The sequence below is a fragment of the Neomonachus schauinslandi genome, chromosome 6, assembly GCF_002201575.2.
Source record: "Neomonachus schauinslandi chromosome 6, ASM220157v2, whole genome shotgun sequence".
NCBI classification, from domain to species: Eukaryota; Metazoa; Chordata; class Mammalia; order Carnivora; family Phocidae; genus Neomonachus; species Neomonachus schauinslandi.
Window position 1 is genome coordinate 59,484,728 of NC_058408.1, and position 27,606 is coordinate 59,512,333.

General features: G+C 37.9%; 1 protein-coding gene across 1 annotated transcript in view; it reads left to right on the forward strand.

The window, feature by feature from the left end:
* FMN2 (formin 2) overlaps positions 1-27,606 on the forward strand; it is a 373,610-nt gene that overhangs the window by 321,510 nt on the left and 24,494 nt on the right. Inside the window, exon 13 of the mRNA XM_021682678.2 lies at positions 20,821-20,970. Coding sequence (XP_021538353.1) covers positions 20,821-20,970 — 150 coding nt within the window. The remainder of the gene's footprint in view (positions 1-20,820; positions 20,971-27,606) is intronic.

Genomic DNA, 27,606 nt, shown 5'->3' on the forward strand with positions numbered 1-27,606 from the left:
GGATTGACTTTTCTTCTTTCTTTTTTTTTTTTTTTAAAGATTTTATTTATTTTACAGAGAGAGACACAGCGAGAGAGGGAACACGGGCAGCGGGGGTGGGAGAGGGAGAAGCAGACTCCCCACTAAGCAAGGAGCCCGATGTAGGGCTCAATCCCAGGACCCCGGGATCATGACCTGAGCTGAAGGCAGACGCTTAACGACTGAGCCACCCAGGCACCCCTAGCTTTTCTTCTTTCTGAAGAAATTTCTTTAGTAGTTCTTCCAGTGAAGGTCTTATTAGGACTTCCTAGTCTCAGGAGTGTATTTTTAAATTTCCAAATGCAAGGGATTTTCAAAGTTGTCTTTTTTTTCCTGCCTTAATTACATAAAGATTACATTAAAAAAGACTATCTGTATGGGATTAATTCTTTTTTTAAATTTTATTTTATTATGTTATGTTAGTCACCATACAGTACATCATTAGTTTTTCATGTAGTGTTCCATGATTCATTGTTTGTGTATAACACCCAGTGCTCCATTCAATATGTGCGTTCCTTAATACTCATCACCAGGATAACCCATCCCCCCACGCCTCTCCCTTCTAAAATCCTCAGTTTGTTTCTCAGAGTCCATAGTCTCTCATGGTTCATCTCCCCCTCCAAGCCTCCCCTGCCCCTGCTTCATTTTTCCCTTCCTACTATCTTCTTCTTCTTCTTTTTTTTTTTTAACATATAATGTATTATTTGTTTCAGAGGCACAGGTCTGTGATTCAACAGTCTTACACCCAATTCACAACGCTCACCATGGCACATACCCTTCCCAATGTTTATCACCCAGCCACCCCTTCCCTCCCACCCCCACTACTCCAGCAACCCTTCATTTGTTTCCTGAGATTAATAATTCCTCATATCAGTAAGATCATATGATACATGTCTTTCTCTGATTGACTTATTTCGCTTAGCATAACAGCCTCTAGTTCCATCCACGTCATTGTAAATGGCAAGATTTCTTTGTGGGTTTTTTTTTTGATGGCTGCATAATATTCCATTGTATATATATATATATATATATATATATATATATATATATATATACCACATCTTCTTTATCCATTCATCTGTTGATGGACACCTTGGCTCTTTCCATAGTTTGGCTATTGTGGACATTGCTACTATAAACACTGGGGTGCATGTATGCCTTCAGATCACTACATTTGTATCTTTGGGGTAAATACCCAGTAGTGCAATTGCTGGGTCGTAGGGTGCTTCTCTTTTCAACTTTCTGAGGAACCTCCATACTGTTTTCCAGAGTGGCTGCACCAGCTTGCATTCCCACCAACAGTGTAGGAGGGTTCCGCTTTCTCCACATCCTTGCCAACACCTGTCATTTCCTCACTTGTTAATTTTAGCCATTCTGACTGGTGTGAGCTGATATCTCATTGAGGTTTTCATTTGGATTTCCCTGATGCCAAGCAAGGTTGAGCACTTTTTCATGTGTCTGTTGGCCATTTGTTGTCTTCTTTGGAAAAATGTCTGTTCCTGTCTTCTGCCTATTTCATGATTGGATTATTTGTTCTTTGGGTGTTGAGTTTGATAAGTTCTTTATAGATTTTGGATACTAGCCCTTTATCTGATATGTCATTTGCAAATATCTTCTCCCATTCAGTCAGTTTCTTTTGGTCTTGTCTTTTGTTGACTCTTTCCTTTGCTGTGCAAAAGCTTTTTATCTTGATGAAATCTGAATAGTTCATTTTTGCCCCTTGCTTCCCTTGCCTTTGGCGATGTGTCTAGGAAGAAGTTGCTGTGGCTGAGGTCGAAAACGTTGCTGCCTGTGTTCTCCTCAAGGATTTTGATGGATTCCTGTCTCACATTTAGGTCTTTCATCCATTTTGAGTCTATTTTTGTGTGTGGTGTAAGGAAATGGTTCAGTGGCATTCTTCTGCATGTGGCTGTCCAATTTTCCCAACACCATTTGTTGAAGAGACTGTCTTTTTTCCATTGGACATTCTTTCTTGCTTTGTCGAAGATCAGTTGACCATAGAGTTGAGGGTCCATTTCTGGGTTTTCTATTCTGTTCATTGATCTATGTGTCTGTTTTTGTGCCAGTACCATACTGTCTTGATGATGACAGCTTTGTAATAGAGCTGGAAGTCCTGAATTGTGATACCACCAGCTTTGCTTTTCTTTTTCAACATTCCTCTGGCTATTTGGGGTCTTTTCTGGTTCCAGACAAATTTTAGGATTATTTGTTCCATTTCTTTGAAAAAAGTTGATGGTATTTTGATAGGGATTGCTTTAAATGTGTAGATTGCTCTAGGTAGCATTGACATTTTTACAATATTTGTTCTTCCAGTCCATGAACATGGAACACTTTTCCATTTCTTTGTGTCTTCCTCAGTTTCTTTCATGAGTGTTGCATAGTTTTCTGAGTACAGATTCTTTGCCTCTTTGGTTAGATTTATTTGCATGAGATTAATTCTTTAAATTTTTTGAGACATGCTTTATGGTCCAAAGGAGATCAACATGTACAAATATATCAGCTGAGTTTGAACACAATGTTTCAGGGTTAAGCACAGTGTCTTAGATTTGCTTATTGTTTTAAACTGACTAAACATTGTTCAAACTGGGGGCGCCTAGAGGGCTCAGTCAGTTAAGCATCTGCCTTTGGCTCAGATCATGATCCCAGAGCCCCAGAATCAAGCCCCACATTGGCCTCCCTGCTCAGCAGGGAGTCTGCTTCTCCCTCTCCCTCTGCTCCCCTCCAGCTTGTGCTCTGTCTCTCTCTCTCAAATAAATAAATAAATAAAATCTTTTTAAAAAAATTGTTCAAATATGCAGTACCTTTACTGTTTTTTTCCTGCCTCAATCTTTCAATTCCTGAGAATGGATAGTAAAACCATGGTAGATATGTCAGTTTCTTCTTATAGTATTGACATATTTGCTCTGTGTATTATTTTGCATGTGTTTTTGTTATGTACATACAAATTTAAATTTTGTCTCTATCCTTATGGACAAAAAACCCAATTTACAGATTATTCCTACTGCTCTTGTATAATCCCAATTGCGTGCTCAGGGACAGTGTGTGATTGAACTTTATAATTTAGCGGAATTCTATTATTACCTGGCCCTGTGAGCCCCTGCACTAGTGGAGGTGGCCATGAAGAAGCTGTGGGTGTCTGCTCAGGCCCTGTGTCTTATAGTCCTCAAAATGTCTGCATATTTCCCTTTACCTACAGTCAACTGAGTGATAGCTGCAGGTTCCTTTGGGGAAGGACTGAGGGAATCATTATAGTATATACTTGCCACAGTGTTTCAGGGTTCTTCCTCACAGGGCCCAATCACCTCTTTGGGTTCTGGACCCCAAATTGGTTCAATTCCACGAACTGCGTGAGGGATCTTGACTTTTTATGGCAGCAACTACCTTTATTCTCCTGTTTCTCTATTCTTGCCCTTTGTCTTTGTTGTAGATGTTAAGCAGTGCCCTTGTTTTTCTTCTAAGGATACCATGATCTATTAACCATCTCCACCCTCCATGCAGGTCAAGCTTCCTATCTGCCCCTTGCCTTGCCTGTTACTATGGTAACTTCTGGCCATTGAGCCTCACCATTTGGCCCCTGTTACTTAAAAGGGGTCTGTTATCTCTGTGGATTTTAATGAGTTCAAGCTCTGACCCTCTCTCCTTCTGTCTTTCCTGACCTACAAGAGAAGAGCCCCATCTGCACTGTTCAGTGATGCCAGTGCTCCTGTTACTAGGGCCTTGTCCTCCTATGGAAAAATCCTTTGCTCAGTTTTTTAGACTCATGCAATATAGGTGGGCATGGTTACTGCTCTCAGCCTCTTTATTTCTTCCTCTGACTTTTGCCAGGGCGACTCACCATGTCTGCTTTTCTCTGCATTGGCCATCACTTACTCTAGGCCTATAAGAGCCCCTCCCTGACTCCTGCCATGACATGAATGCTAATTTCTTACAGTTCCTTGGGTGTTTATTCTCTGATTTCTCTTCTCAAGTCTAGCACTTCCCTAGCTGAGTTATGCTGGGATGTCACCTTAATTATTCTTGCAGCCAAGGGAAGAACGATGGCAGCTTCTGAGGGCACCAGTTTTTGCTTCTTGTAGTGTCTTCTAGCACAGGGGAAGTACTAGGGAAGAGTGGGCTACCTGTTCAAACTTTGAAGAGTTTCAGGAATCTGTAGGGGTGACCATCAGCTGTCTCCATCCCTTGTTTCAGGATGCAGGTTTTCCCAGCCAGGGCTCTGACTTTAGTTTAGCAGACCTACTTTTCTCTGGGCATTGAAATGTCTCTGGAGCTCTGCAACTCTTATTATTGAATTTTCTTCTTGTTGCTCAGCTGTGCCTATCATTTCATTGCAGGAGATAGCTGCCTCTTTCCAAGCTACCCAGGAGGTCCTCTAGCAGTCTTTAGCTGCTTATTAACGTCCTGGCTCTCTCCTTATCCCTCTGCAGGGTGTCTATCCAACTTAGCAGTAGTCAGCCAACTCTACTGTCTGTGTGGCATTGTTCTCACCATATAACAAATAGCCTGAATCATCACACCTGTGAGGACATTCCCAGACCAGGACATTTTCTTAGGCTAACTGTGGTTATATCTTTGCAGTTCATGGCCTTCACTGTATTGGGATCTGTCTGTGCCCCACATACCACTCAGGACAGTGGCGTGGTGAGTGAGCCTATCCTAGAACCCCACCTCACTGCTTGTTTTCTTGGGCCACTTGTAGCCCTACTTATGTTATTTCTGGTCCTCCAAGAAACAGGTGCTAAGACTGGATTTATTGGAAAAACTAGAAAGGGAGCCAGAGAAAGCTGGGACAGCTGTTAGACCTGGATTCAGATCTAGCCCCCATGAAGGAGAGGGAAAGAAGGAAACATGGATTGGAAAAGTCTTAAGCTGTAGTGCAGTTACAAGAAAGTTTTGGCAAAGCCCATAGGAAGTTCTTGAGCCAAAGTTGCCCTTTAGAAAAGTCTTGTGTCCCCTAGGATTGCACCTGATCAGTATCTCTTTCATGTCCACTCACTAGCTGGGAGCCACGGTTGGACCTCTGAGCAAGTAAAGTGGTTGCCTTCAGAGTATGCATCTGGGGGCCCTTTGTCATTTTCATTTTCCACAATTAGAAATCTGGGAGATCTGAAAAATGTATACTCATGGCAGCCATAGAAACAATACATTTTATTTCTCTTACTTTTAATGATTACCTTTAAATTAACAATTTATTTAATATTGTTACCGCTTTCCAAAATAACATACAATCTTCAAATTATTTAACTTTTCTTACCATCATTCCACAAGTTGTTGATCAATTATTTTAGATCTTTTGTGTGTTTGTGTGTGTGTATGAGATGTTACATCTGTGCTAAAGTTCTTTGTTTTTTGAGTTTTTTGGTATATAGATGTCCAGTTGTTCCAGTGCCATTTGTTGAAAAGACTAGATTTCCTCTACTGAGTTGACTTTGTTTCTTCATCAAAAATCAGTCAACTATATTTGTGTGAGTCTATTTCTGGGTGCTCTATTCTATTTCCCTGATGTATGTGCCTACTCTTTGGCTGATACCAGGCTGTCTTGGTTATGGTAGCCTTAGTAAGTCCTAAAGTTAGGTAGTATGAGGTCTTCAACATTTTTTTGTCTTCAGTGTTTGTAATGGTGATTCCAGGTCTTTTACCTATCCATATAAACTTTAGAATCAGTCAAAATTTGCAAAAAATCTTACTAGGATTTTGATTGGAATTGCATGGATCAGATCAAATTAGGAAGAACTGGCATCTTTACAATATTGACTCTTCCTATCCATGTGCATAGAATATCTCTCCATTTAATTGGATCTTCTTTGATTTATTTCATCATGGCTTTGTAGTTTTTCTTGTACAGATCATGTGTGTATGTTTGTGTATTTAATGTTATACCTTTGTATTCCATTTTAGGTGATATAGTAAATTATATATACATATGTGTGTATATATATGTATATATTTTTGTATATATTTTATTTATTTATTTTTCCTTTCAAAGTTTAACTGTTCAGTGCTGGTAGCAATGGAAACAATAGGAAAACAATTGAGTTTTATATATTGACTTATATCCTTCAATCTTGCTGTACTTTTTATTAATTTCATGAAGTTATTTTGTAAATTCATTGGCATTATCTGCATAGACATATTCATCTGCAAATAAAGATAGTTTTTTTTTAAAGATTTTATTTATTTATTTGACAGGGGGTGGGCACAAGCAGGGGAAGCAGCAGGCAAAGGGAGAGGGAGAAGCAGAATCCATGCTGAGCACGATGTGGGGCTGGATACCAGATCCCTGGGATCATGACCTGAGCCAAAGGCAGATGCTTAACTGACTGAACCCAGGTGCCCCAAATAAAGATAGTTTTATGTCTTCCTTCCCTGTGTGTATACACTTTATTTCCTTTTCTTGTCTTATTGCGTTAGTTAGGACTTCCATTACAATTTTAAATAGGAGTGTAAAGAGGATACCCTTGCTTTATTCCCAGTCTTAGGAAGGCATTCAGTCTTTTCACTTTAGGTGTGATGTTAGTTGTCAAGTTTTTTGTAGATGTTCCTTATAAATTTGAGGAAGTTCTCTATTTCTGGTTTGCTGAGGTTTTTATTATGAATGGTGTTAGATATTTGTCAAATGTTTTCTCTACATCAATTGATATCATATGATTTTTTTTTTTAGCTTGTTGATGTGATAGACTACATGATTCAATTTGAGTCTTGATCTCACTTTGCATAACTGGAATAAATCTCACCTGGTCATGGTGTATAATTCTTTTTAGTCTTGTTGAACTCTATTTGATAATATCATATTAAGGATTTTTACATTTGTGTTCAAGAGAGATATTGGCTTATAGTATTTGTTTCTTTAATGTCTGCATCTTGTTTTGGTATTAGAGTAATGCTGGCTTCATAGAATGAATTAGGAATTGGTTCTACTTTTGGGAAGAGATTGCAGAGAATTGCTATCATTTTTTTTTTTTTCTTTACAGGTTTGATAGAATTTACCAGTGGAACCACCCAGGCCTGGTGGTTCCTTTTTTAGAAAGCTATTGAATATTGATTTAATTTCTTTAGTAGATATATGTGCCTTTAGATTATCTGTTTTTCCTTATAAGAGTTTTGGTAGTTTGTGTCTTTCAAACAATTGATCCATTTTATCTGTTATCAAATTTGTGGGCATAGAATTGTTCATAATGTTTCTTTAAGTGTCCATAGGAATGGTAGTGATAACTCTTCTTTCATTGTTTTTATATTACTGATTTGTGTCTTTCCTCTTTTTTTCCTTAGTCTGACTAGAGGTTAATCAATTTCATTGATCGTTAAAAAAGAAGAAAGAGGGGAAAAAAGAACAACTTTTGGATTTGTTTATTTTCTGTATTGTTTTCTTGTTTTCAATTTCATTGGTCTCTGCTCTAATTTTTATTATTTCTTTTATTTTGCTTGCTTTAGGCTTAAATTACACTTTCTACTCTAGTTTTTTAAGGTGGAATCTTATGTCATTGATCTTAGATTGTTGATCTTTTCTAATATGAACATGTGATGTTATAAATTTTCATCTAAGTTCTATTTTAATTGCATCCCACAAATTTTGATATGTTGTAATTTCAGTTCAGAACATTTTCTAATTTCCCTTGAAACATTCGCTTTATTAATTATTTAGAAATGATCTGAAGATTTCCCTTTTATTCTGTTATTGACTTCTAATTTAGTTCCAATATGGTTAGAGGACATACTTCGTATGATTTCAATTCCTGTCCCTCTTTTTTTTACCACAAATAATTATGAGACAACATAGGACTTTTATATAAATTAAAAGTGATGTCAATATGTCAGTATTGTAAGGACAGGGGGCCAATACCGGAGTGGGGTGACGACCCTTACCCATTCCTCCCTATTCATCTATGCAGTTTATCTCCCTTCACTCAGAAGAAACTTTGCAGGAGCTCCTGCCAAGAGAATTCCTCTCACTTTCATGTTACTGATGTTAATTTCTTAGCTTTGACAAATGTATTGTGATTGTATAGGAAGTTATTATTAAAAGAGGCTGGTTGAAGGCTTTTGTGGACTCTGTATATTTTCTTTCCAACTTTTCATAAATCTAAAATTAATTCGAAGTAAGGTGATGAAATAGGTGATCCAAAGCTTCCATAATTCAGATTCATGAAGGGGAAAATGGAAATAATGTATTTTATTTCATTTGCATAGGTCACTGTAAGGGGTAAAAGAAAAGCTCTGTTAATGACTTCTTATTTTGAGTTCAAGTAGGCAAGATAGTAATGGTCCCATTATTTAAGGACATGAGGATGAAAATTGCTAAAAGTCAGGTTTTTATTGGAGACCCCTGAGAGAAAAAAGATGGAAGGGTAGCCTATGAAGCCAGATTTCAAAATGAAAGAGGACACAGAAGCATTAAATTGTAAAGCAATTATACATAAATTGTGGTGTCTCTCAATGAGTCTGCATGACTGAGAGGAGTGTTTTTTAATGGAAAAATCTGTATGTGCTTTTTGGATCAGGAGTAAAAGCTGATGATAATAATAAAAGAGATATTAAATGCTGGAAATAGGAAACAATGGAATTGATATCTTCCTAAAGGAAATAGTTGTAGATAGGATAAAAACCATGCAGGTAAAGAACTTAGTCATGATTGAGAGGTGCCGAAAATCCCCCTGCCTTTAGAAATGAAAGTGCAATGATATATAGAGAAAAAAAATTAGAGTGGTGAAAAATTATGTAAATTAGTAAAGTGAGGTTGTCATGAGAGAGAATTCAGGACATAGTAAGAATAGAGATCAATTTAGAAACAAATCTGGAGTGTATATATAAGCTACAGGAGATGAGAGAAAAGGAACTGTCTTCACATCGTTGACCGTAGTTACTGTCTGGTTCCTAGTTTTAGGGACTTCCTAGTAGCTTGATCTTGGGGATCAGCGTGACTTTGGGATTTACATTGTCTTCTCAGAGCCCATCAGTGCCTGAAAATGTGTCATTTGTATTTTTAAGCTTCTCTTCCATGTTTTGTATGAGCTGATACTTGTTCTTGTGTTGAATTACCTTTTTCTAAGAGCAGTTGGCTGCTTTGAGAACACAATTACCCTGAAGGTGGAAATACCACAGTTCTCCGTTTTAAGAGAAAAGAAATACCAGTTTGTCCTCTTACCGTTCTGAATTCCTCTGACTTTCCATCGCCTGGAGCAAAGTCATTGGCATGGGAGTATTCTTTGTGCTTTTTAGAAGGGATGGAAGACCCCTCAAAGGCCTTTTAATGATGAACGAAGGGAATTTATTCTTCCTTATTGGAGTAATAAAATTTGTTACACTTCATGTAAGTTCCAGTGGGGGTGGAGGAAGGAGGTAGAAGTGAAGAGGATGATTTGGATTCCAAAAACTGCAGTTACTTGTGGAAGGTTTTAACTGAAAATAGATCTTTCTCTTGAGATTTTAGTTTGTTCTGGAGACTAATGTTACAAAATCCAACATTGCACAATAAAAAGGCAAAAGCAAGAGAAGATTTATGATGATGATCCTTGGCAGTTCATTTAAGCTGGTATGCTCTCTTGGCCTCGTATTTAATACTGAGATGCTTTATGTTCTTGATTCTGCCTATATGAACTAAATTAAGTCATAAATGTGCAATTCTTATTCTGTGTATAGACTGTCATTTAGCATGTGACCTTTTTGCTATACTCCAAAAGGACAATGGTATTAAGAGAAGAAAGAAGCAATGGTCACAGAGGCAACTGAGATAAAGGCCCCACAGGCCCACCTCAGATGGGGCCAGGACTCAATTGCTGACTCACTGAAAGGCTGCTCTGATCATAGAATGTGCGTAAGGAACGACCTCATCAGACCCTTCACTTCCACCCACGAGTCCAAACCTAGCGGTGTCTCAAAATAGCCTGAACTGCCACGTTGGCAATTGAGCCAGGGAGGGAGGACTTTGGTCCCAAAGCTTGTTGGCATTAGCATTAGAGAAAGAGGAAATTAATAAATGACCTGTTCCTGTCTGCACAGAGCTTTGAGACACAACAGAACATTAGAACAACAACTCAGACGTGAATTGTGGTATTAGCTTTACTGATAACTCCAGCTTTATTTGTAGCTGGAAGAAGGGGAAGTTGAATTAAATGGATTTATTATTTTCAGCAGACCTCTTTGCTTAGCTGGGGACTGTGATATGTTTGTTAACTAGATGCCAGGAAGATGTGTGCCTGCCTGCATGCCTGTGTGTGTGTGTGTGTGTGTGTGTACATATACATGAAATATATGTCGTGGAATACGAAGCAGTCGCATGAAATAGACTCAAGAATAAAGGATGAAATCCTTTGCTATTCATCTCTTACATGGTGCCAGGGTAAAAGGATGTTTTTCTCTCTACATAAATGAAGTGAGAGGACTTCTCTTGGCAGGGGTTACTGCAAACTTTCTCCTAAGCCAAGTGAGATCAACTGCACAGATGAGTAAGGAAGAATGGGTAACGTGGTCACCCCATTGGGCACTGGCCTACTGTCCTGGGAGACTGACATAATGATATTAGTTTTAGTTTATAAATGGGTCCTGTGTTGTCTCATAATTATGCAAGGGTATAGGAAAGAAAGGAATCGTTCTCCTTCACTTCTCTGTACAAGGAACAGGTACCAGGTCTTTTCATACTCTGTCAACATACCAGGAAGGCTGAAGAAGCAGTGGTGGCCAGTGATAATAGAACCATCACTTACAGATCTTACTGTGTTCCTGGCAACTCCATGAAGCATGTTGCCTACTTGATCTCATTAACCCTCATAAGGATCTGATAGGCAGGAGGCACCACCATTCTCCTATTACAAATGAGGTGACAGAGCTTAGAGAAGTTAATTAAGTCAGCAAAGGTCCACTTTGGGTGGAGTCAGAACTAAATCTTGGTCCTTCCAATTCAAAACCCTTGTTTTTTAATGTCAGGCCTAACAGATTTTTCTCTACTACTAAGTTTCTAAAAATCAGGGGTTTTTCCCCCAGAACTATCTACACAATTGTTGAGCAGAGAATCTTTAGTAAATCAAGTATTTACTAAACAACTCCTATGTGCTAGACATTGTTCAGATGCTAGGGATAAAGCAGTAAACATAAAAGACAAAAATCCCTCATAGAGGATAAATTCTAGAGAGGGAAGACCAACAGTAAACAAGTAGACAAATTATCTCCTATCTCTGATGGCAATGAGTGCCTTAGAGAAAAATAAAGCAGGAATATTGGAGGAGTCCAGTGTTGCAATCTTTCTGTGGCTTTTCATGTATGATCTCACTTGAGGAGGTAAGGATTGAGCGAAGATCTCAAAGAGGTGAGAGGCAGCCATGTGGATTTTGGGTGAAGAGCATTATAGGCAGATGAGAAAATGCAGAAATGAATGCCAGGGCCTGTGAGTCCAGATTGCTAGGAGCAAGAAGCCAGTGGGTAAAGATGCAGTGGTACTATTATGTTAACTGGGGTGGAAAGTCTCTTTGACATTGGTAAGTAAAGATATTGATGACTCTGAAAATCAACCCATTTTTTTTTTTTTTAATTTTTAGAGAGAGAGCACGTGCATGCATGCATCATGGAGGGGGCCTAGGGAGGAGCGGAGCGATATATATAGAGAATCTTAAGCAGGCTCCATGCCCAGCATGGAGCCCTATACAAGGCTCAATCTCACGACCCTGAGATCACGACATGAGTCAAAATCAAGAGGTGGACGCTTAACTGACTGAGCCACCCAGGCGCCCTGAAAATCAACCCGTCTTTAGATTACTCATCCCGGATTGCTCTTGTGGATGCATCCTTTTTTCTATAACCGGGATTATTTCTGGAGCACCCAGGCACATACCAAAAAGTCCTCTCTTGTGTTGTTTTAGACATGCTTTCAGGTTGTTGAAGAACAAATATCTGAACATTTTCTAAACATTATCTCAGAAGAGTTTACCCTTCAAAGCATATATTTGATAACAGAGCAGCTGTTCAGAGGGTGATCTAAGTCTGAGAGCACCAGTAAATGTCTGGGAGCCAGCAAACCTGAGGCATAGCACGGCTAGTGGTTTGTCCAATACCTTGACTTGTTTATTTGTTAACCCGAAGTAATTGAATCGAGATTGTATTCTTCTGTAATATCTTTGCCTTGCCATTTGTGGTATCTGGTACATAGTTACTACCTACTCACTGATGAATTAAATGAAAGCGATAGTGCCCTTTTCTCGAACTTCTACAGAGTAGGTGCTGCCAAAACTGTTGGGCTTAAAGGCAGGGTTTTATCTAGTGCTTGGCTAGGGGTAAATCCTGTTCTTAGATGGGCAATAACTGATAGCAAGGACAGACAATATATCAGTTTTAAAGATTTCATTTGCTTTTCCATATAGATCATAACCTGTGGCAAGAAAATACTCTTTTAGGATAATTACTAGCACCTCTTTTAGTTGTAATAAGAACCAAGTTTTGAGTCATTCTTTAGGCACACAGTTCCCAGAAAGAGAACTGCCTTAAAAACAGACGAGGAGTTTAAAAGAATATAATTCTCATTTTGTGGTATGGCCCCTTTTCAAATAAGGAAACCAAAGCTGTCTGTTTTGATTATCTGTGGAACATAACTCATAGTCAAAAACAATATCCAGTAGAGGTCTTTCAAGCAATGTTCTAGCCTTTTAAAAATATTTCTAGAATGCCATTTTAAAAGATGCTTATAGCCATTACTTCTTTGTATTAGCCTTGTGTGTGTGCATTTGTAATTAAAAATTCTTCAGGGGCACCTGGGTAGCTCAGTCAGTTGAGCATCTGCCTTCAGCTCAGGTCATGATCCCAGGGTCCTGGAATCGAGTCCTGCATCAGGCTCCTTGCTCAGCGGGGAGCCTGCTTCTCCCTCTCCCTCTGCCGGCCACTCCCCCTGCTTGTGCTCTCTCTCTGTCAAATAAATTTTAAAAAGATCTTTAAAAGAAAATTCTTCATTATGGAAAAGTTAAGACATGTGCAAAGGTAAAGAATGTACAGTGATCCACCATGTAGCCATCCCCCAACTGCAACAATCACCAATTTGGTTCCCTCTAAATCCCTACCAACTTACCCCTCCCATAGTATTTCTGAAGCAAATCCCCAACAGATGTAATTTCATCCATGTACATTTTGGTATGTATCTCTGAAAGATCCCCTTTAAAGAACACAACCACTTTTACCCCTAAAAATAAGAAGAATCCGTAATGTTACAAAATACCCAGTCTCTTTTCAAAAGTCTAATCAGCTCATGTTATATTATAAATGTTTTTAATTTGTTACAGTATGTTTGAAACAGGATATAAAGAAATTCCAACCATTATAATTAAATAATATCTTTTAAGTCTGTATAAGAATTTCTCTTCCAACACTTCTTTTCCCCTTTAAATGTATTTATTGAGGGAACTAGATCATTTTTTCTTGTCTTAGTTCTCACTTTTATAACAAAATACCCTATATTGGGTGGCTTAAACAATAAACATTTATTTCTCACCGTTCTGGAGGCTGGAATGTCCAAGATCAGGGTGCCAACAGATTTGGTATCTGGTAAGGGTCCTCTTCCTGGCTTGCAGACAGCAGTCACCTTGTGTTCTCACATGTCAGAGACAGGTGGGAGTAGCTCTGGTTCTTCTTCTCTTAAGAGCACTAATCTCATCATTGCGGATACTCTCAATACCTCATCTAAACCTAATTATCCCCAAAAGGTCCCATCTCCAAATACCATTACATTGAGGGTTAGGTCTTCAGCATATGAAATTTTTGGATACAAACATTCAGGCCATAGCAGTCCTATGCTGTTTCTCCGAAGTCTGGATTTTCCTGATTTTATCCTATTAATGCAGGTAAACATGATCCTCTGTCCGATATTTCTTGCAGGTTAGTAAATAGCTCTAGATGCTTAGCTTCAGGTGTGAGTATTTTGACAATTATTTTGTAAGTTGTGGTATGTTCTACCAAGTGGAAGTATATCATATTTGGTTGTCTTTTTTGGTGATATTACCAGTCTTTGACAATCAGTGTCTAGATGCATTAATTTATAAGGAATTGTAAAATGGTGACAGTTTTGTCATTTTTCTCAGTTATAAAAGAAAAACATTTCCTTGCTTGGCATAGAGCTATTCAGTGGAATGGTTCATATAGGAAATGAATGTTCTTTTTTCCTTAGTTTTGCAGTTTTCAAAATAATGAGGTGGTTATCTAGCATCTTCCAACATTAAGTAAATACATTTTTTAAGTTTTAAGCATTATGATGAGCTCATTGAAGCAAACGTATTTTTAGGTATTTCAGTCCTTTGCAGTTATTATTCTTACTAATACAAAATGTTCCATCTTTAAGTTCACTTCTGAGTTATTTTTGACAGAATCTTCCTTACTATCTTCTTTGACAGGACGTTCCAGGTTCATTTTCTACATTTTCCCCCCTGTCCTGGATTGAGCTATTTCTTCAAGCAGCACTGGGATCAATATTTAGAATGGTCTTTGGAGATCACAAACCTGGGTTCTACTTTTATTGCTATTGAATTAGTACTGTGACTAGACGTGTTAGTAGACAGAGCTAGAATTAAAGCACATTGTTAGTTCATACTTCCAGTTCAAATTCAAGGCAGAATTCTTAACTGTAGGGTCCAACATCCTGTATCCTTTCTCATGTTGAGAAACCTGAGCTGCCAATCCTTACATCAGAGTCTCTTCTGTCATCTTGACTTTCTGAATCTTATTTTCTAGTAGATTCTTCGATAATTGGGCATTAGGACAATATTTCTTCAGTTTGTTCATACTGAAAGCAGGTCTCCTGTGCCCTTTATATTTGAAAGTCAGTTTGGTTAGATATAAAATATTTGGTTCACTCTTTCTGTCTTTAGTATCTTAAATATGTTATTCCACTGTCTTCTGACATAGCATATTATCTGAATATATGATGATAGTAAGGGTTTTTTTCCTTTGTAAGGAACTTGGGTTTTTTTGCATGATGACCAAAGGATCTTTTTTTTCTTTTTTCTTATTTTTTAACTATAGTAGTTTTACTAGAATATGTCTCAGGGTTGATTATTGGCATGCCATTTTAACATGTAGCTTCAAATATTTTTATTTATTTCAAAAAAATGTTCCTGAATCACATTTTAAAATATGTGTTCTGTTCCATTGCTTTGGTTATCTTTTGTAGGGGCTTTTATAACACACCTGTGGGAATGTCTTATCTTCTATATTTGTAACTTTCTCTTTACTTTCTTCACTTCTCTTTGATTTTAAGTTTTTTCTTTCATTTTATCTTCTATTTCTATCAATAAATGATACATTGTTCCTGGTAACTCTTGTGAGTTTCCAGTTCAGACTTCATGTGTGAAATATTTTAAATTTCATTGTTCTTTACTAAATTCTACCACCTCATTTCTGAGTTTTTCTACTTTGAACTGTGTTTATTATAGCCTCTGTCATTTTATTAATTTCTTCTAGCTTGTCTTAAAATATTAGCCAACAGTTTTCATCTGTTTATAGGCCTGTTTCTGGCATGTTCTCATTGGTCTGTAGACCCATTATTTTATCCCGGGTTTCTTTTTTCTTTTAATAACTACTAAACATAAGGACTTAATCACAATCTCCTTTCAGTTCCTTCTTTCTCACTCTCCTTCCATCTCTCTCTTTTTTTTCTTACTTTCATTCTTTCTTTGTTAATCAAGGCATAATTTATACAATAAAACAAGTTCAATGAGTAACTACCATTCAAACATGATACAAAACAGCTCTGTTGTCTCAATCTGTTTACCCCACACCTCTCTGAAGAGACAATCATTATTTTGCTTTCTATCAACATAGATTAATTTTGTATATACTTGGAGTTCATGTAAATGGAATCATATAGCATGCATCATTTTGAGCATGATGTTAGCTATAGGCTTTTCACAGATGTCATTTATCTAATTGTGTAAGTTTACTTCTATTCCTATCTTACAAAGGTTTTTTCCTCTTTTTATAATAATGAATTCGTGTTGAATTTTTTCAAATTTTTTTCTTCATTTATTGAAATAATCATATGGCTTTTCTTCTTTACTCCACTCATGTGACAGGTTACACTGATTGCTTTTCAGATGTTAAAACAACTTTGTATTGGCATAAACTCCAGTTGTATATGACGTAATATCCATTTTTAAAATTGCTGCATTCAATTTGTTAATATTTTATGAAGGATTTTCTACTTATGTTCACAAGGGATACTGGTCTATAAACCTTTCTATTTTTCTTTCATATGTTTTTATTTTTTGGTATCAACATTAGAGTAATGCCGGCCTCATAAAATGAGTTGAGAATGTGCCCTCACTCTGTGTTTTCTGAAAGAGTTAGTGTTAAATTGGCATTATGTCTCCATTAAATATTCGTAAATGCACCTGGGAAACAATGTGGACTACAAGTATTTGCAAAGGGATATTTTTGATTACAAGTTTATAAAAAATTAATTTTTTATTTATTGAAATAAGTTTCAGTTATTGAAATAACTGAAGGTACTTTCAATTTTTTTTAATACATCTTGGCGTAAAATTGTTGATAATGTCTCATACTTTTAAGGTCTGTATGATCTATCATGATAAACCTACTTTCATCTATGGTATTGGGTAATTTGCATTTTCTCTTTTTTTCTTTATCAGCTATGGTAGGTGGTTATCAACTTTATTAAACTTTTCAGTAAGCCAGTTTATGATCTTGCTAATTTTCTGTAAGGTTTGTTTTCCATTTCTTTGTTTTGTGTTCTTTGTATTATTTCCATTCTTCTGTTAGTCAAGTTCAATTTGCTCCTCTTTAGTTTCTTGAGTTAGATGCCTATATTATTCATTTTACACCTTCATTTTTTTATTTATAGGTATTTTAAAGTTCCAAATATCTAAGCTCCCATATATTTATCTGCTCCCATATATTTTGATATTTTATGTTTTCGCTTTTAGTCTGTTTGAAGCTTTACTGCTCTAGAGCTTTCTCTTTTGTTGCTTGTGCACAGTGATAAAAAAGAAAAAAAACAAAAATGACCTCATACGACCTGCACATTTGGTTAGTACTAACACTTCATATATTCAGACTGCTCCCAGCCTTTTCAGAACTTACTGCAGATCTTTTCTCCTCTTGCATGCGTTAGAGTGTATAAAACCCCGTCCAGTTTCAGCTGCGCTTCTCAGATATCCCTTACACAATTTTCAGGAGTGCCTGTTTGTGATTCAGGGGTTCTTCTGTTTTTAGGGAAGCCCCCCTGTTGCTTTCCTTTGCCTCCTCCTATGCACACAATATTACTACTTGGGTTTTGTGTTGTCAATGATTTGTCTCCCCTGTTTGCATTTTGAGGTGTGTGGTGATACTGGACACAGTGTTTTTGCAGATATTTTTCTATTAGCTTTGGTTTTTAATATCTCAGTTGTTCTCTCTGTTTTTATGTGGGGATTCAGAGAGATTTCAAAACAATTCTGCTGGAGCTATCTTTTCAGAACTCTGGGGCTACCTTGATTGTGTTGCTGAGCAGTATATGTGTACTATTTCATGTTTGTAGTAAAAGAAGTGTAGGGCTGATCTTTTCCAGAGAGGTCTACTTAGGAATCCTGATTACAGGGTCTTGATTATTTGGTGACCTCTGGAGTTGTCTCTTGCTATGATGGCTGCATTTTCTTTGTGTTAGAACTGCAGTTCTTTTCACTACTGGCTCCTAGTGTGTCAAGGTCATTTCAAGAGTCTCACAGAACAGCCAATAGTGAGGAAGGTCCTCGATAAAATGCCTGCCCCCTTTTGTGTTCTGTGTTGCTGTTTGGTGAATGGGACCCTCCTGGATTCTGACTTAGGGAAAAAAAAAAAAAGGATAATTCAGAAAGAATGGAACCTATCCCTTCCACCCCTCCCCCCCATGTAAATGGGTATCTTTCATTAGCTGAATGCCACCAAATACCGGACAGGATTATATAACCAAAAATGCCTCTGGCATACAAGGTACCTTGATAACTTTTAGAAATTATTGCCTATCATTTATTTGGTTATCTTTGAAAAGTGCTTATGCTTTATTCTAGGGAGTGGGGTGGTTGAATACAGTTGGGACAGCATTCGTGATCCTCAGATAATTCTTCACTCTATGTGTCATACTTAGGAGACACATTCTTTCCCCATGGCCATTTCCAAAGAAATGGCTACATACATAGCTCATCATTATTGAGAATCGTGCTGTTCAGCAGTTTCACACATTGTCTTCGGTTCAATTGTAGGATACTTGTATGTCTCACAAATTCACTAAGTTTTGCACAGAGAGCATTTTTTAGTGAAAAATGCTTGCTTCTTATAAAGTTAATACATATATTGCTATTTTAGTTTATAACATGCAAGTACTTTTCATTGAATCTTTATGATAACCTTGAAAAGCAGACATATCCTCCACTTTATAGATGAAGAAACTGAAAAGCTCAAAACTGGAACTCAAAAGTCGCTGCCTTCTTAAAGCTCTGTAGGCAATTTATGACAAAGCCAAGGGGAAATTATTCAATAATTAGAATAATTACTACCAGTATCAGAAACCTCTATGCGGGCGCCTGGGTGGCTCAGTTGGTTAAGCGACTGCCTTCGGCTCAGGTCATGATCCTGGAGTCCCCGGATCGAGTCCCGCATCGGGCTCCCTGCTCGGCGGGGAGTCTGCTTCTCCCTCTGACCATCTCCCCTCTCATGTGCTCTCTCTCATTCTCTCTCTCTCAAATAAATAAATAAAATCTTTAAAAAAAAAAAGAAACCTCTATGCATGCCAATAATTCAAAAATGTCTGCAGGGAACAAGGTCACATGAATGATTTTTAATAAATCAGCCTCAATTGGATTATTTACAGTTTAGAGAAAATTTTTAGTAAGTATATATTCATATTTCATAATATAGAATACACAGTATATGTAATGGAAAATAATATGCAATACAAAATAAATTTGTTTTGTGTTGAAGCATTTAACAAACACTTTGGAAATTATTTTTTTGGAATTCAATTGTTTATGATTCTGAGTCCTATATTCTCTCCTTTAAACCATGCTGTCTCATGATAGAACTTTCAAAATGTTGTAAGTGGCTAAAGAGATGAACCAATTATTACAACTTAGATATGTCTGCCCAAACAAACTGGCTTGGTCTGTAATGATCAATTTACGAAGCATAAATACCAGGAAATGATGGAAAAGAATGAATGGGTAGTCAAGGATTTGAGACCTGATTCCTGCCATACAGGTCATAAATTGTCTTTAGGCTTATAAGGAGAATGACCGGTTTTCTCAGGAGGTAAATATGTGTATGCTTTATCAGTTTTAATAAAATATGACCTAGATATGTCTTAGACAATTCATGCTCCCTGACATCTACTCTCCTGGCAGTCCTCACCCCATCAACACTTTCTGTGGATGAATTTTGATGTCCTTACAATAGCTCAGGGCAGCCAGATTCTCACATACCATATCCACTTAACAGCCTGACTCTCTCTCAGTATTGACTGACTTTACTGTGTCATTTTTCCTACTAGGCTAACTAGGGAGAAATACATAATTCCCGGGAGCTACACATTTGGTCAAATACGTGCTGTCATCTCTCCCCAGAATCTAAAAACTGGTATCCCTGGGAATCTTACTGCTTAGAGACTACTGTGAGGCGAGTTTAAAAACAGAACAGACTAGCCCATTGGTCATAGTCAGGGTGGCTGTGAATTCTTTATTTTGTGTGTGATGCTCAGTCTCCTTTACCTTCTGAGCATGTTCACCCTACATATCTCATTTTATTAATGCTCATCTCAATGAGATATTTTTCGTATATTTTTCAGGATAAGGATTTGAAATCAGCTATATGACAAACTGAATACATACACAGATGTGTGTTAATGTACATATGTGTGAACACATATTTTTAATCAACCAATGCAATATGGCAAAATCAAGTTGCCTTAGAAATTTTTATTTCAGAGTCAATCAAACTTGAGCTTTGTGTAGCAGCAAAAGTGCTGGCCCCCTGCCAGGGTGGGAAAAAAAAGGGAGGGGGGTGAGCAAAGGTTATTGGAATGTCACTCCTTTTTGCAGCAACTCTGGCCATACGCTGACTAGCAGCCCAGGTGTCCTCACTATGACATTACCAGTTTTATTGGCCTAGGTCCTTTTCAGGGCATTTTTTATGGGAATGGAAGACTTTTGTTGAGTCATAAAGCTACCATTTACCAGTTGTATGTTCTTTGTCAACTAGGCCTTCTGAAACTCTCCTGAGCTTCATGTAGTTGTATTATGAAGCAGCACCTTCTAAAGACTGACACTATCAGTCTACTGTCACAGGGCTGGCTGCCATATTGGTATCCACTCAATGATATTGCCATGATCTGATGAGAGACTTTGTCACCATGTCCTGGGACTCGCTTTTTTCTTTTCTTCTTAGCAATGTAGGAAACCAAATTGTATGTAAGCAATATAAAATACATAGAGAATACATAGTAGTTTGGGGACAAATGGCTAATATTTCATTTCTTTAGAGTGTAGAAAAAAAATTATAGACCTGCTACTTACAATATGTCCCAACTTGACTCAGATTTATCTCTGAAATATGTCAGGCACTTAGTGATTAACTTTGAAAATGGAACTGGACCAAGGATAGTTATCAGTATATGGAGGATTCTTATCAGCTGCACTATCTGTATCCAAAACTCTAACATGAAACCATAAATAACTACTGTTGATGCTTGAAGAGTTTGAGTCTTCTTAGTAATAATAACTGTGTATAAATGAAATCACCGTTTGGATGGAGAAAGAATATCCCATATTGGAAAGTAATCATAGCTTTTATGCTCGTGTGTGTGCGCTTTGACAGCTTTTTGGAGACTACAGCCTATTTCTTCATGAAACCAAAAATTGGAGAGAAGGAGGTGTCCCCAAATGTTTTCTTCAGTATCTGGCATGAATTCAGCTCTGACTTTAAAGATTTTTGGAAGAAAGAGAACAAACTCATTCTACAAGAAAGGTAGGTTTTTTTCATTTGCACAATGGCATTTTAAAATTGGTATTTTATTAGGTGTGACACCACTGGGGTTGCCAACTTTTATAGCCTGAATGAAAAATTAGATGGCCCTCAACCTGGGATATCAAGTCTAACAGGGTGCTGAGAACTGACAAAATTTGGAGTTTGAATAAGAAGGGTTGGCACAGAGGCTATGATGCTACAGAGAATAGCTGGGAAAATGGTTTGCCAGGACCACCGTCTGGTAAAACAACTTCTGTGATGAGGAAACCACAAAAAAAGCAGAGCATGTAAGTTGAGTGGAACAACCCTGCTGAGATGATAAACCTACTCACCTCAAAAGGCCAATAGCAAAGACTATATAAAGGTAAGATAAATCACTTGTGTTTTGTCTTGTTTTTGCTCAATTCATGAGATATTGTCCAAATTTCACCATTTGTATTAAAGTTTCTGGCTGATGTCACCAAGAAACAGATGATCAATATTTTTTAAAAGATCTTTCAGGATTCTTGTAGAGTTACACCACATTTTCTAAAGTAAATCTTTTTCGGGAATGAAGGGAAATTTTTTCTCTTAAGTATATGAAATAAAGTCTTTGTCACTGATTATGAAATTCCATAGAGGCACATTAAATATTAATTCAGGAGGAAAGCTAGCCCTCTCAGGACAGGAGCCCCAAATAGCTGAGTCTACTGGGAGAATGAAACGAAACACAATCAGCACTATAAACCAAGTGCTAAAACTGAACCAATTAGTATACTTTCCAACATCCTTGCACTAACAATGACTTTGCTTTAGATCTTTAGAACACTTGCCTCCTAAGGGACTTTGTCATACCACAAAATTCCACAGTTTCTGCTTATTGTCTTCCTTACATACAAAACCATGATTATGCACCTAGTTTTCATTTGTAACTAGATTCTGATAGGACACATCCTTAAATCAGTTGAAATTAATTGCTGGCTTTTTTTTGAGCACATAGACTGTGCTATGAGTGCTAACTCATACAATTAATTAGTTAGATTCCATGGTGTTTTCAAAGAAAAAACTTTATACCTCAGTGAATAGTAGATGGAAAAAGAGAGTGGTCTGAACAGAAGGGAAAATATTTTAAATATCCACTCTAAAGACAATAAGAGTATTCTACTCCAAAGTGCATCATTATGGGTTAACCTAAAAGATGCAATTTTAGTCAAAAGTCTATGCAGGTGAGATAGGAGAGATAATTACTGAAATACAAGCACACTTACATTGTCATTCATGTCCTTCAAACTTAACTATATATTACCTTTAAAAAATTTTTTTTACCAAGCAAGGACCGTCAGTTTGGAAAATTGTAAAGAGGAACCTTTTTTTGACTTCAGCACATTACCTACAGCGTCCCTTTATGTCCCTCACTGGTCCCTCTCCACGGGCCTTTTTCATCTCTAATCTCAACTTATTCCCCTGGAAAAGGGCCGATAACTCAGTCACACAAACGCACAAATCTGACAGGTGACTATTTCTTTTTCTTCTAAGATATTCATTCATTCATTCATTCATTCATTTAATTGAGAGAGAGAGCAGGGGGAAAAGCAGAGGGAGAAGGATAAGCAGACTCCACACTGAGCCCAGAGCCTGACACGGGGCTCGATCTCACCACCCTGAGATCATGACCTGAGCCAAAATCAAGAGTCAGATGCTCAACCGACTCGAGCCATCCAGGTTCCCTTGACAGATGAGTATTTCACCACGTACAGCTTGGTGGCAGGGGCTAGAGTCCTAAATGAGAGTGGAAGTGAGAAGAGATAGGCGTGAACAAGACAGAACTGCTGGCGCTGTAGTTTTGGAGTAACTGTTCTGATGGCACATCAGGGAAGTACGTAAATCACAGCAGAAGGCTGGCGTATTCCTGTGGTGGTTCCTTGGGAAGTCCTGGGACAAGAAGGTGGGTGGACACTTTTCTCGTAGTTTTCCTTTACTCTGTGCATGTGTACATGAGCTGGTGAGATGTCATCACAGGGGAGCTGTTGAGACTGACTAATTCAGTTGCACAGCTCCCCAATGAGACTCAGTCTCATCCAGCCTGTGCTCCATGAGTAGAGTTGTGTCTCTAGGGTAACACTTTGATACCAAGCCACTATTCCATGATATTTTATGCGTTTAACATGACCAAAACTAGCTTTTCTTCACTGGGTATCTCGTAAAATCAACCAGATGCTGCTTTTATACTTCATCCTGTGCTTGTCATGTTCTAGGACTATACTGTGGCTTTTTTGACTCAACCCGTGGTGATTCTGCTTTTTGACGCAACCTTTGGTGACTTTGCTCACCCCTTGGTGGCGGTGTTGTGAATTGGCAGATTACAAGTGCCCTTCACTGCAGACTTCCCATCGTTCAGTATCATTTGCTTTTAACAAAGGGCTAAGGAGGACTGTGTGGCAGGTGAGCCTGTGCTTCTCTGCCCTTTAACTTCTGAAATTTGTTACACCTCCCGGCAGATAGGCTGCTCTGATAAGTAAGACCATTGGTCTGACTCATTTGTAGAAAAACTTTGTCCCTTTCCTTAGCGTAGGGCCAGTGACACCATTTCCAGGAAACAGTGCAAAATGAAAATGTGGGGCGCCCCTTGTTAAAAAATTATTAAACAATTTCAAGGCAGCAAGTACAGAGCCCTTCCAAAAGTGCACAAACCACACCCATAAGGCAGCCTTGCCCTAGTGTAAGCTTTGTATCATATTTTCTGTAGGTAAATGGAAGGGTATTTTAGAAATGCTTCGTACCCTCAGACATTGATAGGAAGCGGGATGTGGTCAGTTAAATGTGTTCAACTTCTGGTACAATCTGTGATGATCTGAGTAGAACTTCACATAGCACTACAGATACCTAAAATGGGTACCTGCATCCCCGACCTGATTGTTCCTTTCTTTGTACCCTGTATTTATTATCTGCGTATTTTGTTTAGTTGGTTTTATACTATGATGATGCCTAATAATGTGTCTGTTTTTATTTTATACCATAACTATTTTGATATTTGCATTTTAGTCTTTATTTCCCAGTGAGATGTTTGCGTGTTCATTTCTGATGTAGCTCTAACTGTCACTAAGCCACAGTGCCTTTTCATCCTTCTGGTCTCCATAAATATTTGCTGATTTGACTTGTTACATCACTGCATTTCTCCCAGACATGGGAATAAGAACTTAGCTTATGAAGTAATGAACATGCTTTCCTACATAGCTTAAGCTTATCATTGTAAGGAATAATAATAAAAAAAAATTCCAAATACCTTAAGCAAAAAGAAAGGCATTGTTTAGACAGTCAAAGCACAGAAGGGCAGGGATGGAACTTGCATGTGGATTGTCTGAATACAAAAATTCTAACTGCAGTCTGTGGGGGTTAGTCAGGTGCGTCCATGCTGTCTCTCACTATCTGTCTTTCTAAATGTCCTCCTTTCTCCTCCACTTCCTCCTCCTTCCTCTTCTTCTCCTCCTCTCTCTTTCTCTCACTCTATTCTCATGCTCTCACTCTCTCCCCCTCTCATCTCCCTACCACCACTCTGTGGTTTTGTCTAGTTTCCAAGTCAGGCTATTCCTTTAAGGGTGGACCTACGGCCATTGGTCACAGCCATGGCTCCCATTCTCACAACCCAGTAGGAGAGAGCACTCTCCACCATCTAGAAACATTCTGAGAAAGAACTCTGGATGAGTTATGCCCAGTTCTGGATCAGGCACTGTGGCCAGAGGTGTGGGGTACCATAGTTAGTTCAGCAGTTCACAAACCCAGTTGTGCAGCCAGAGAGGAGGGCTTCCATAATTGACAGTCCCCTTCGTAGCAGTCACTGGAATTAGGGAAGAACAGTTTCCAACAAAAGTAAATAATAATATTACTACGCCAAATTTATTAAGCCTTTACCTGCGTAATTAGCAGAATGTCTTAGCATGGTAGAAAAAACCTGAATGGTGGTTTCATGATGTTCCTTGGTCTAATTTGGAATTCACAGATTGACTATCTTTAAGGTTGCAAATCCTGTAAAAGTATTTCTTATCCCATCATTTCTATTTGGTTCTGATTATAGGGTCGTGGTAACTTTGTGTTTTCTGGCTTTGTCCTGATGACTCCTCTGATTGAGTACATATATTTCTTGAACTGGTGAATTCCTACACATCCGTGAAAGGAATTCAAAAGGTCTGCTCTCTTTCTAATTGATGTGGTTTGGAAAACATGAGGATTTTTGAGTTAGCTCTTCCACTTACCAGCCTAGTCATAGAAAGTCATAGTTTCCTAAACTGCAAAATGGAGATGTTAATACCTCTCTTGCAGTGTTATTGTGTAGACTAAATGAGATAATATAGAGTATATAACAGTGTCTACATGCCAAATGCTCAATGGCTCTTCCTCCATCATTTAATATAAATGATATCCTGATCATGGCTACCTACAAATGTAACAACATATCGATAAGGCATGTTAAGCATCTTAACATATTCAGTGGATACAAGGCATTTCTATGACTCAGTTACTTTGTGGGTAGATAAAATGTCTTGATTATGAAGCCAAGGGCAAACTTATGTTTGAGAATGTTCACACGGTCCATCCCTCTATTATTTACATCATGATATACAAAGGAATTCCCGTTTTGATGCTTTTAGACAACTGACCCATTGGTTTTGTCATGAGTCAGAAAAAGTGTTTTTTCATGTACTTGCAACTAGGCATACGCAATTGTTAATAAGAAATCCTTCTCAAAAAAGAAATCTAGACTTATCACTGAGCAAACCCAAAACATATGAAAAATCGTTTAAAAAAATGAGCTTGGCTATATCCAGAAGATGGGGGCATAAACCAACATTTACTCTGCCAAACATCTCCCCAAAGGGCTCGCAGAGCACCAGTGTTAATAGGTCAGGAAGTGGGCAGTCCTCAGCTCTTTTATTTTCAGGAAGACAGTAGGAGCATCAGTATCACCAGTGAACCCTATGGAGCTTGGACAATAAGAGCTATATTAATTAGAGGAAAGAAGTATGGATTGATTGGGAATACATGTGCTTTTTGACCCTGGTGGGCTTGTGGTCCTGGGAGAAGACAGGGGGCCCAAAACAACTCCACTTCTCACTTTTGCTCTGTTATAAGCAGACTTCAGTTTTTCAGCAGTCTTCAGCTGTATAATTATGTGAGGTTATTTGTAACTATTCTCACCTTCCATATGGAGCTTTTATTATGCACAGGAGACATTCAAGTCCATTTGGTGAAGGTCCTGTCTTCGTTGAGCTAACAGCCTGGCCCAAGTATGGTGTTATATGCAATGGGAGAGCCCTGGGGCAGGAGTGAAGGATTAATTCTGTCCAGAGGACCTTTGACAAGGAGGTTGGAGTTGGAGTAGGATTTTTGCAGGCGGTTCAGGGAGGTAAGGGCATTCTAGGCAAGATGATGTGGCTCTGGCAACCCCATAGTGTGCAGTGTGGCCTATTGGAATTTTATTTTTAGTTGACTTAAGACATTTTAATTTAATAAATCAGTTGTGACATTAGTAAGGGTTATGTTTAAAGTGTTGTCTAACTTAATTTACTGGTTTATTTTATTTTGAGACAGGTAGTCTTTGATGACCCAGGAGAAAGGATAACTACTCCTCTAATTGCGCAAGCATGTGGCAATCAAGTCTAGTTTCTGCCCAGCTGAAATCTGCAATTAGGGGAAAAGGATTTGAATGCTTGGCTTTAGAAGATTATGCATTAAATTGGAAAGCACATCATGCCATGTTAACATTCCTGTTTCCATAATTTATATTTGAGTGAGCTGTATGTTCAGATTTAAGTAGGATGTTATTAGGGTAGAAGGAAGCAACCATTTTCAAAGGGATTGAAAATAAATCTAAAGAATGGAGATAAAGAAGGAAGCTTTATTGTTATGTAATAATGAATTTGTTGGATACCGAGATGAACTTGCCTCTTGGACTGCATTGTTGCATTGCAGCATTAAATGAATTTAGCCAACCATTTACCCCTTTAATTGAGGCATCAATGTCTAGAGAAACAACACATAAAGAAATTCTCTTCCTACTTCTGACTTTCTATAGCAGAAGCTTTGGCACAACAAATGACAATGGAATTGTGGTGAATGGAACCTGAGAATGTGTAGGGAATGTGATCTACATCAATTAAAGGAGTAATTGATATGCATTAAGACATAATAGATAATTCATTTATTTATTAATTCATTCAAAATTACTTATGTCTTACTGTTGTGCTGGCCATATTTTCGGGCCATATGGTTCTTACCTTTTAGTGAGAGAAGTAGACAATAAAAAAATAAACACAGTTTTAAATTATAGGTTGAAATGAGTACTGTGAGGAAAATAGTGAACCATTTTTGCCAAGCAAAAACCAGAAGAGTTTCAGTTAGAAAGCGTGGTCAGAGGAGGCCTTTCTGAAGAAGCAGTATTTATGCTGACACTTAAAGAATTTGAAGGAGCAACTATGTTAAGGGGCAACATGTATGTGAGTCTGCCAGGCAGAGATGTAGGAAGTTCAAGACAACATGACAGAAAAGATGGGGTGCACTCTAAGAAAGATGAAGGTGTTGAGATGAATATGATGAAATAGACAGGGGCCTGATCATTCAGGCTCTTGTAGATCATGGTAAGAGATTGACTTCTCTGCACAT